This window comes from Nicotiana sylvestris, chromosome 7 (assembly GCF_000393655.2).
Source record: "Nicotiana sylvestris chromosome 7, ASM39365v2, whole genome shotgun sequence".
Lineage (NCBI taxonomy): Eukaryota > Viridiplantae > Streptophyta > Magnoliopsida > Solanales > Solanaceae > Nicotiana > Nicotiana sylvestris.
This window is the reverse complement of record NC_091063.1, coordinates 20,070,990-20,082,603: the sequence shown is the minus strand read 5'-3', so window position 1 is coordinate 20,082,603 and position 11,614 is coordinate 20,070,990. Positions and strand designations below refer to the sequence as shown.

At 34.9% G+C, this 11,614-nt stretch overlaps 2 protein-coding genes across 2 annotated transcripts; both read left to right on the top strand.

Moving 5' to 3' along the window:
• Positions 1 to 1,022: 1,022 nt before the first annotated feature.
• On the top strand, positions 1,023 to 1,890 carry LOC138872819 (chitin elicitor receptor kinase 1-like). The gene is made up of 2 exons (XM_070151237.1): positions 1,023 to 1,665; positions 1,778 to 1,890. The coding sequence occupies exons 1-2, from the start codon at positions 1,023 to 1,025 to the stop codon at positions 1,888 to 1,890; spliced, it is 756 nt and encodes a 251-aa protein (XP_070007338.1).
• Positions 1,891 to 3,125: 1,235 nt separating this feature from the next.
• On the top strand, positions 3,126 to 10,974 carry LOC104224998 (chitin elicitor receptor kinase 1). Its single transcript, XM_070150537.1, has 12 exons — positions 3,126 to 3,914; positions 6,429 to 6,462; positions 6,579 to 6,586; positions 6,709 to 6,861; positions 7,099 to 7,304; positions 7,719 to 7,808; positions 9,339 to 9,432; positions 9,538 to 9,689; positions 9,768 to 9,859; positions 10,053 to 10,191; positions 10,362 to 10,460; positions 10,549 to 10,974. The coding sequence occupies exons 1-12, from the start codon at positions 3,266 to 3,268 to the stop codon at positions 10,711 to 10,713; spliced, it is 1,881 nt and encodes a 626-aa protein (XP_070006638.1). The 5' UTR covers positions 3,126 to 3,265; the 3' UTR covers positions 10,714 to 10,974.
• The last annotated feature ends 640 nt before the right edge of the window (positions 10,975 to 11,614 follow it).

Here is an 11,614-nt window from a genome sequence, read left to right as displayed (position 1 = left end):
AGACCTGGAAATTCAAACTAGAGGACTTTGAAAAAATGTCATTAAAGAGACAAAAAAAATAAAAACGTATAAGGACTAGTTCTTGATCTTTTCTTCTTTAATTTCTTTATATTCTTATAAACCTAAAAATAATGATAATTACTGACTTATGTTAGACTCTTTGATATGGAAATAATCATGGTAATAGGTATAGAAAAGAAAACAAAAGTAAATATGACCCCATTCGACATATCGGAGGGCGTATTTTATAAACGAACATAATATGAACATATTGTATATATTAATTTAATAGTTAACTATGACGGAAACTTGTTATTTTAAAGAGTGTATTCATTTTATTTATTAATCATTTTGTGAATCAACCAACAAAAATTCATAAGCAGGTGAACTATGAAAGTATTAAAGATTGAGATGCTATTTATCTACTCTAATACGATTTTTTTTAATTAAAAATATTCATACGATCAAATAAACTTAATTTTTTTCTTGCTCAAACGAAATATCAGACAATAACAAAAACTACATAATACTAGTACGTAGATATTTTTTTGTAGTAGAATTTGCCTTTGGTCAAACTTGAATTGGTGTTGACGACCTTCTTTGGCAATGGCTACGCGCGATTCAAATTTCTATCATCAAACGGTTGAGAATTTGCCAACAGTAAACGCTACAGAAGGCCGCCATAGAAGACTATCTCCCAAAACCATGCGAATATGTCAAAAGCAGCTAAAACACGGCTTTCTTTAAATTCCTGACAGCTGCGGCAAGACAATATCGTTTCATTAAAATATTACCAAATATTAAAGCCGAACGGAAAATAATACTATACTATAGTAGTTTAATACAATCCAGAATGTTAACAACAGACCAATTCAATCATTCAAATTTTTTTTAAGTAATTTTCAATCTAACTTTTATCAAAAGAGAGTCAACGCTTCCTCCAAAAACCCAGCTAAAATTCCCCAGAATACATTTTTGTGTAGCCATTTCTAAAATATTAATTCATGTTTTTCTCATGAAACATGTTTGAATCCAGACCAAGAAGTGTGTTAAGCTTAGGTTTTATCCTTATCACAGTTTACTTATCCTCCAATTCTTTACCAGTTGAGTCCCGTTGCAATAAAGGGTGCGATTTAGCTTTAGGTTCATTCTTTGTTTGGCGGGGGACAAATCTTATTCACATATCACAGTTATTCTCCGTTTCTACTAGACAGGAAATCGTCGACTACAACAACAATGTCAACATACCTAATCAGGACAGTGTCATAGCTGGGACAAGAATTAACATACCTTTCCGTTGTGATTGTTTGGATGGTGAATTCTTAGGCCATGTTTTTCCGTACAAGGTTATATCTGGAGATACATATGCTCAGGTTGCGTCGAATTATTCGGATTTAACGACTGTGGATTTGTTGAAGAGGTTTAATAGCCATCCTGAGAATAATATTCCAGATGATGTTACCTTAAAAGTGGTTGTGAATTGTTCCTGTGGGAATAAAGATGTTTCTAAAGATTTTGGGCTGTTTGTGACGTATCCTTTGCGGCCTGAGGATAACTTGACGGCCGTGGCTTCCACAGCCAATATCAGTGCTGAATTAATCCGGAGTTATAATCCAGGAGCGAATTTCAGTGCTGGAAAAGGGATTGTGTTTATACCTGGAAGAGGTCAGTATTGATATTATATTTTTCAATGCCCTCAATTATGGTCTTTTCCTGTTTTAGGTGTTAATACAATTTGGTGGTTTAATTTTTATGTGTTTGTTTTATTCCGTGTTAGATAGTTTTATGGATCCTTTGAACCTTAAACGTGTAGCATTTTCATCATGTTTGTCTTGTGGCAAAGAGGGAGACATACTTTGTTACACTGACAATAGGATAAATGAAGGCTGACCCCTGAGATCACTCTAGCTAGCCTGAGGGGAGGGGGGGAGGTGGCTCATATGATAGCGAGCTGAAGCTACCATATAGCTTACTAGTGAATGTTATATAGGTTGATTCTTAAGGAAGTTTCGCCCTTTCTTAGTTGTTTCTTTATCTGTTCTTCCATCAATATGCTTTTTTCACGCTATAGGGATATACTATTTCTTATAGTTAACATTGGCATACGAAATATTTGTTAAGATTTGTTCCTATCGCTATTCTCCTATCCCAATTTTATGAAGAACAATAAGAAGTAAGTATAAATCAACATGGCTAATAATTCAAAATACTTAAAAGGAGATTCAGAAAATCATGACAAGAAAAAAAAAGATAGTTTTGTTTTCTTAAATTATAATATTTCACATAAATGGGACGGTTGCTCAAGGGAGAATTAGTTATACTATGATAATTTACAAGAAAAATTAAATTTTAAACTAGTAAACTGAAATTTACACATAAATGTAAGTTATTGTAGAATGATGTGGGGAAGAAAAAAGATGAGTTTTAGGCGGGAATTGAATCATTCCTACTATAAGCAAGTGAAATTGGCAATTATTATCACCCTTAAGGAAAAAAAGAAAAAGAAAGGAAAGTTGTTATTTTGAATGTTTAATTTTTATTTATTAGCTACTTCAAGAATTAATTAACGAAAATATTTCAAGTGACTCAAATTCTTTTTTCTCGTCCAATAATTAATATGAACATGACTTAAGGATATGAAAAAGAATAAATCAACCTCCTACTTTCCAGATATACCACGACTTAATAAAGACTAGAATCAACTATGAAATTAATAAGATTGAGATGCATATCTATTCTAGTATGACTTTTGTGTATATAAAATTTCCACACAATCAAATTACTTAAATCAAAAATCATTCTAGCACAAATCAAATAACCAGACATTAACAAAAAACTAAGTATAATACTAGTAGAATTTGACATTTATCAAACTAATAAAATTGGAGTTGACCATCTTCTTCATCAACGGTTGAGATTTCCCAACATTAAACGCTACATAAGACCACGATAGAAGACAGTCTCCTAAAACGCGTCTGAACACGGTTTTCTTTAACTTCCTGACAGCTGCGCTGACGACAATATTGTTTCATAGTTATTCCCAAATATTAAAAAACCAGACCGAAAATAATGTGCTGTAGTAGTATAATACAGTGTGAATATTTAACTACAGACCAATTCAATTATTCACAAGGTTTTTAATCTAAACTTTATCAACACCTAGTTAACGCTTGCTCCAAAACCCAGCTAAAATTTCCCCGAATACATTCTGGTACCATTTCTCACATACCCATTTCTGAATTTTTCATGGTTCTTTTCATGAAACATGTTTGAATCCAAACCAAGAAGTGTGTTACGCTTAGGAATTATCCTAATCCTAGTTTACTTATCCTCAATTCCTTTACCAGTTGAGTCAAAATGCAAAAAAGGGTGTGATTTAGCTTTAGCTTCATTCTATGTATGGCGGGGAACAAGTCTCACTTACATAGCAGAGCTGTTTTCAATCTCCAGTATAAAAGAAATCGTAGATTACAACAACAATAATATCCCAAATCAGGACAGTGTCATAGCAGGGACAAGAATTAACATACCCTTTAGTTGTGATTGTTTGGATGGTGAGTTGTTAGGCCATGTTTTTCCGTACAAGGTTAAATCTGGAGATACTTATGGTCAGGTTGCGACGAATTATTCCGATTTGACAACTTCGGAGTGGTTGATGAAGTTTAATAGCTATCCGGAGAATAATATTCCGGATACAAATGTTACCTTAAACGTGGTAGTGAATTGTTCCTGTGGGGATAGAGATGTTTCCAAAGATTATGGGCTGTTTGTGACGTACCCTGTACGGGCAGAGGATAACTTGACGTCCATTGCTTCTGAGACTAATGTGAGTGCTGATTTAATCCGGAGGTATAATCCAGGGGTGGATTCCAAATTCGATACTGGTAGAGGGATCCTGTTTATACCGGGAAGAGGTCAGTGTTGATATTATTTTTAGAAGAATTAACCTAAATAGCCGGCAGATGTGTAATAGTATATGTATTATATGTGTATAAACCTGTATGATCAGTGTGTAATCTATGTATACTGGGTAGAAAAATTAAATAGTAGTCCGGCCGGCTCTTTGGGATAAGATCCCTTTTTTCACTCCCTCTGTCACATGTTATGTGAAGTGTTTGACTGGGCATAGACATTGTGATCTAAAACAAGCCATAGACTTTCTCATTAAGCGTAAAATGAGAAGCTTAAGAGTGAGTTGTTTCTGAATATAGAAATGTGTCATTCTTTTTGCGACATATTAGAAAGGAAAGTGTGCAACAAAAATGTGACAGAGGGAGGAATGACTAAGATACTTTTTTATCTTTTCTTGTGTGAGGTGTTAATGTAATTTGATGGTTTTTATGTGTTTGTTTTATTTTGTGTTAGAAAGAGTTTATGTCTGTGCTTTAGAACTTTCAGGTTAAAGTCCGAGTACTCTTTTGTTCATGTTTCAGTGTTGTGGCAAAAAGGGGGAAATGCGCTTTTAAGGAGGGAGCTAAATTAATAAGCACAATGTTTTGCTTAAGGGTGATATTTAATTTTAGTTCATTGTTTACTATAAATTGGAATATGTGGTTTCAATGGTTAGAATCGATGAAGATTACACCCTTTAGAATGCATTTTGATTTGTTTCTGAGTAACTGAAACTGGCTGCAGTGATATAGCACTAAGCATCCAGCATTAATACAAACTTGTAAATGATTACCCTTTTCCTTTCTTCCTTTTTGGCATGACACCCTGACTGACAGTGGACCAATTGAACTTCAGCATTGTCGTCTTCCTTGGTTCTAAACTTTTTCCCACATCCATGGACCATGAACCAAAATAGGTTAAAAGCACATGAACATTTCTAGTAGTTCCTAACTGCTAATAAAGAAAAAATGTGATAGTTTTGCAAGTGAAGTAGTATTATGTAAAATTGCCATGAAATTTAGCTAATGCTTTTGATTAGCAAAATTCTGGCTATACCAGCTGAGTTTATCACTGAGCTGTAACGGCAAGAGCAAGCCAGTATTCGCAAATAGCAGAAGCACAATTGAGCAACTGTTTTCTGTTGCTTAGCTTCTTTGAGCTGTTTAAGAATTCTTCAATCTGCATCCTGGGATCATTTCTTCAGACTGAAGATATATACAATATGGAATGCACATGTCGAAGATTAAGAGTTGCATTTACCCTTGAAGAGAATTGGATGAAATAAACGCAGAATATGCATTAATTCTGTGAATTGATAGTAAATTATCTGGAGGTCGAACTTTTGGAAACGCAAACTAGCCCTTTCAATCATTATTCACATTTGGTTCTCTAAAGATCAAACATTACGCGCGCAAAACAATAATAATGGCTCACAACGGCTTCAGAATGAATGCTAAATCTAGGAGAAAAAAGAAAAGCAAAAAGTGATTGCAGGATCTCTATTTCTTTTTGGTTCTTATTCGGATACCTGAGGGGAGCAGGACTACAGCGCGAGCATGTTCCTTGTTAGTCTTTCGTAGAGAAATAATGAAATACAATAAATGCCAGGATATTGATGTGCTCTAAAGAGAGTGAGTTGATGAGGATTAAATTAACCTGGCTCAAATTTGTCTTGGAAAATAGTCTGAAAAGAGCTTGCTTCTATCTTTGATACTCTATAAAGACCATAGTTTACTTGTTCAATCTTCCCTCTTTAATCCATCCCAATTCCTTGACTTGTTTCATACGATGCTAAAATTTCTCAGTACCAGAAGTTCAAAGTAAAAGAAGCTGATACACTTCAAATTACTTTTAACTTCAATATGGCATCTTTTGACAAATTACTCCATCTTCACACGTTTTATTTATTATTGAATTAATATTTTAAATAGCTGGCCTACTTCAACGTAATGATGCTTTTGACGTTTTTTCCCCAATATCTGCATAGTCTAAGTTGGCCAACTAAAATTGGAGAGAGGTTACACCTTTAGTACAAAGGCTTGGCTGTTTCAGTGCTTGTACCTACTATGATTTCTTCAATTTTCGTATGTTCTTAATGTATAAACTGTTAGGATTTGCCCTGAATTTCTAATCTATTAGGACTCTCTTTCTTGAAGGAATGGAAAAAGACTCCTAAAAGGATTAGATCTCCTTAATATGTCTTATGCTTTTCTTGGAAGACAAGTTTTGCACATCTATAAATTAAGGATCTCTGCTTCTCACAAGAGGACAAGAAAAATATCCATACTGTAGTCATTAAAGAGTTTTGTTTAGGGGGATATTTTTCTCTCGATAGTTTTTCTTCTTTTATATTAGTTTTATCATATGTAGATCAATTGACCAAACCATTATAAACTATTATGCTTAGTTTAGTATATTTTTCTTTTGTCGTTTGATTTGTCGTCCACCATGCTTTGTATTGTTAGTTTCCGCATGTATCATGTTATTTCGATCCCAACATAAACAATGTCTGAACCATCATTTCTTTCATTCTGCAGATAAAAGTGGGAACTTTCCGCCACTGCCAACAAGGTAGCTCATTAACATTTGATGTTATAATCTGATCATCTTGTTCTCTATTGATCTTCCACCCACTAGCACATTGCTGACATATCCCATTTGTGTTGTTTCTCCCCTCTTATTTGCAGCACAGGTGGTTTGGACCTTTCCTTGTCTTCAATGCTGACTTCTTTCTTATCCCTTCTCAGACCATTCGTGATAATAAAGGAAGTCTTTTATGCTACCTACTCTTATCGTTCTATACTTCTAAATAATTAGGTATTTCTGGCGGAGCAATAGCTGGGATATCTATAGGAGCAATAGCAGTAGTCTTGCTGCTGGCTGGTTTGGTTTACGTAGGATATTATAGGAAGAAAGCACAAAAGGTTTCGCTGCTCTCTTCCGAAGACCGCCTCCATCAGTCTGGTCATGGTAGGTGTCAATACCTATTTTCTAGTTCTTACGACATTCATTCATTTGACGTACAGTATTTCTTAAGATGCTTATGCTTAGATCAGTTTAAAGCTGAAAATCCAATTTAAAGTAGCTGATTTATTTGCTGGAATTGAATATTTTCTTTACTTATGCTGCCAATTTTCAACAACTATTGGAATGGTAGAAAACAATGTTAGTTAGTCAACTTATATGTTATAATTTTGTCTGACTTAGGTCCAGAAGGCAGCACCATAGTTAAAGCTGCAGATTCCCGTCGCCTGGCTGATGGCAATTCTCCAGAGCTTTCAGGCATAACGGTGGATAAATCTGTTGAGTTCACTTATGAAGAGCTTGCTACTGCGACTAATGACTTCAGCATTGCGAACAAAATCGGACAAGGTGGTTTTGGTGCGGTTTACTATGCTGAGCTCAGAGGCGAGGTTTGAGATGTTCTTAAATCTTACTTCTTGGTATAACTTATTATGTTATGAAAGAAGTGAAATTGTTTAGTTCTGATCTACTGAAGTAGGTGGGCAAACAGTAATCTAGAGAAAGCAGAAATAAGAAAGAGCAAGGAATGCAAAGGAAGACGAACATTCTACAAATAAATGAATAGCTTACTCATCTTGTGATGTTCTAGTGATGCATTGACATTCATCGTGGGATGCATGTCTTTGCATATATAATACTCCTGCCAACACTGAATCATGATTTCATTCCCAGTGGGTGGGATGTCCCGAGATTGTTCCTTAGTAATGCTTATTTGTAAAATTTCAACCGTAAAATAAAACCTACTTAAAGAATTGCTCAAGTCTCCTTATACTCAACATTTTTGCTGCTGTGAACTATTTCAGAAAGCGGCTATTAAGAAAATGGACATGGAAGCTACAAGGGAGTTTCTTGCTGAATTGAAGGTCTTGACACATGTTCATCACCTGAACCTGGTAAAAACTGACTTCCCTACCACTGGAGGCATGCCCTTTTTGACGCTCTTCTCATTCTCTTTTGAGGATTAGTCATGAAACTTTTGTTTTACTTATTAATCAGGATTTTTTGTTATTTTAGTTGCATTAGCTGTTACCATGTCAAATTCAGGACACATCTTGTTGCATATCCACATTTGATGTTGCCATAACAGCTCGCATAAACAGTTTAGATAATCATCTTACAGCTTGAATGACAATTGTTAATGATATTTCAGAGCAATTATTGAACATAATGAAAATTATTCATGCAGCATGACAGCACACGAGGTGATACTAGGTATAGCTTAATGATGGACAAAACCTCCGTTTTCCCTTCTTTTGGAGTGCTGCTTGATAAATTTGCAGAAGCTTTTGAATGATAACGACTATCAGTGTCAATGGTTATACTGCATCATTCTAGGAAAATGATGAAGTATAAAAATAATATATGAATAGGATATTTTCAAGGAAATATATTGTAGATCAGGCTTCACTGCCATTTTGAAGCACACTCCAGAAGACATTTTCAAAAGAAAAGAAATCTGAACAAAGAACAGATTCCATTACATAGATTATTAATGTAGGTAGTTTTAATAATTTCTATTTGTTTTCAAGTGTTCTACAGCTCTAATATTATGCACTATGAGTGAAGGATCCATGGACTTGAACGAGAATCTTTTCTCAGAAATCTTCTTTGGCATTGTACTTTGTCAGCACAAAAATTTGGCTAAGCTTTATTTGAAGAGGGCTACTGAGTGCAACTTAAGAAGTTTTAACTTGCTTTGTCACTTAGTGACGTGAATAATTTGGTGGAAGGGCTTCCAACTAAAGGTGGGTTGGGGGGGGGGGGGGGAATGCGCATTACTAAAGCAATATATTCAATAAACTAAATTGAAACAGATGATGTAAGCCAATTGATTTCATTAACTTGGTAGTCTTGCTGCTTGAGACCTCTATCCTATTATAGAGCATAAGTCAAGTGATTGCCCCAGAATGTACTTCATGTTTGCAATGGTCCTTGAAACCTATACTTAGTGTAACCTAGTTATTACCATCTGTCATTCATTTACAACTGAATAAAGTGCTTGAAGTGCACATAGAATGCTCCGAAGAGAAACAAGGACCAAAAGAAAGGGGTGCTGCGAACAGCACTAAAGCTAGGGGTGCTTGGGAAAGTAAAATCTTAAATACAAGTTGATTAATTATAAATTGATAATGTGACGAGTGGGGTCTTGTTTTGATGTGGGGCATGACACACTTCAGGAAGGATATGATACCACATTGAGATGATTAAAATCCACTTTTCTTGATTTGATATCCTGAAGTAAGTGCAGAAAGTTTGCTCCATCTCAGACATTCCAGTTGATTGGTTACACTTGTTATTGGGTTTTGCAATTTGTTCGAGGGTCTTCAACAGTCTTAAACTGATGGGCCATGGAAATTCATGACATGGTGTAATCCTTCTTTTCATTTATGCTTGACTTAACTTTCCAATAATATTGAGTGCAGGTGCGCTTGATAGGTTACTGTGTTGAAGGTTCCCTCTTCCTTGTATATGAATACGTTGAGAATGGCCACATAGGCCAACATCTGCGTGGTACAGGTAGTTTTAATGTGAACTAATCACACGTCATAATTAACCACTCTTTCGTTTGATTTGTGATAGTTCTTAAAGAACTAATTGTCAATCTGGTCAATTTATTTCCAGGAAGGGACCCGTTGCCATGGTCTACTAGGGTTCAAATTGCTCTGGATTCAGCTAGAGGTCTTGAGTACATACATGAGCACACCGTACCAGTTTACATCCATCGTGATATTAAAACAGCAAATATTCTGATAGACAAAAACTTCCATGCAAAGGTTTTTCAAGGCACCTTTTTCTATGTAGGTAGATTGAGGAAGGTTCTTTTGTAATTGTGTGAATGATCTCTGGTTTAGGTTGCAGATTTTGGATTAACAAAACTGACTGAAGTTGGAAGTTCTTCTTTGCAAACACGACTTGTTGGTACATTTGGATACATGCCTCCAGAGTAAGTGTTTTCCATTTTATACTGCAGCTTTAGAAGTAGGAATGAAACTGTTTGCATAAAGGTCACTGGGGAAAAGCGTAGTTCTAAATTAAACAATATTTTATGAACGTGGCACAAAGCCTAAATTGGTGCTTTTTAACAAATGCATTTTCTGAGTTCCTTATGGAACGGATTTGCACAATGCTATTTGCAGGTATGCTCAGTATGGTGATGTTTCTCCTAAAGTTGATGTCTATGCTTTTGGTGTTGTCCTATATGAACTAATTTCAGCCAAGGAAGCGATAGTCAAGCCTAATGAATCTGTTACTGAATCAAAGGGTCTTGTTGGTTTGGTAAGTTCATTTTGCATTTTTCTTTTTTCAATGATACGGATTGCATAAACCCTTTCACAGGCTTGAACTGAGCCTTTATTTGAAGGGCCATATCTAAGCTCTTCATTCTTTTTGCTTGTCTCCTGCTTTTTCATTATATTGAGACTTATTTTTCCTTCTGATGATCATAGTTTGAAGAAGTACTTAATCAGCCAGAACCTGAAGAAGACCTTCGCAAACTGGTTGACCCAAGACTTGGAAATGACTATCCCCTTGATTCAGTCTGCAAGGTATAAGATTAAACGAAACTTGCATTGATAACTGTGCTAGTTGTTTCTTTTTACTTCTTACAGAAGTCTCATGTCTTCTCCATTACAGATGGCACAGCTTGCCAAAGCTTGCACCCATGAAAATCCTCTAATAAGGCCAAGTATGAGATCAATAGTGGTTGCACTGATGACACTTTCTTCATCGACAGAAGATTGGGATGTTGGATCTTTCTATGGAAACCAAGGTCTAATAAATCTTATGTCCGGAAGATAGTAAAACAGGATTATGCTTCCATACAGTTAATACGAATTCAGTTCCCTTCTTGTGAACGAGACTGAGACGACCATGCTGTTTTAAGCATTGGATCAGTGTACTACTTGTGCAGTTTTATTTGTATAGTACTTATTTCAATAGTGTAAGAAAGCATAGAAAGCTGGTTTTGATTTGTAACATTAAACAAAGTAACCTTCATTGTGAGTTAGAAATGGAGCATTTCCTCAAGGAGAAATGAAATGTTTTCTTTGTTGTCTGGTATTTTGACGAGCAAAGTTTATTATTGTCCCATCCTCAGTCACAGATGTCCAAAGAAAACAGCTAAACTTTTGCATGTTTATTTTTTGTGTCTATTGTTTGAGAATTCTTGTTTCATGTTTGCTTCATAGCTAATGGCTTAGCAATTTCATCATTTGAAAAGAGACGTTCAAAAGATAAAGAGTAAAGAATGCCCTTAATCCTTATAATTGGACTAGTTCTTGGATAATTGTGATAGAGATAGATAATAATTATTGAAATCAATGAATTTAATTTATATTTATAAATCATAATTGCACGTACATGTATCCTTTGTCCGATTCAAAATTATGAGCTCTTTCATCTGTGAATTTGATAGAAGAATATTAGTTGAATTGTATATGTAATTTTAACACGCCAATCACATGTCAAATGTTGATAGTTTGATGTTTTTTTTTATGTAGGTTAGAGAATGATTCACACAAATTAATTTTCGATGAGAATTTATATGTTGTCTCGTAAGTTTTGGAGTAAAAAATTTCATACTAAAGAAAATATAAAAGATGATAAAATTTATGAATAAAATATATAACAACAACACGAAAGTAGGAACCACAGATATTTTGTGTGTGCTTGAGCTTGCCATCAAAGAAACTTGTCGTGC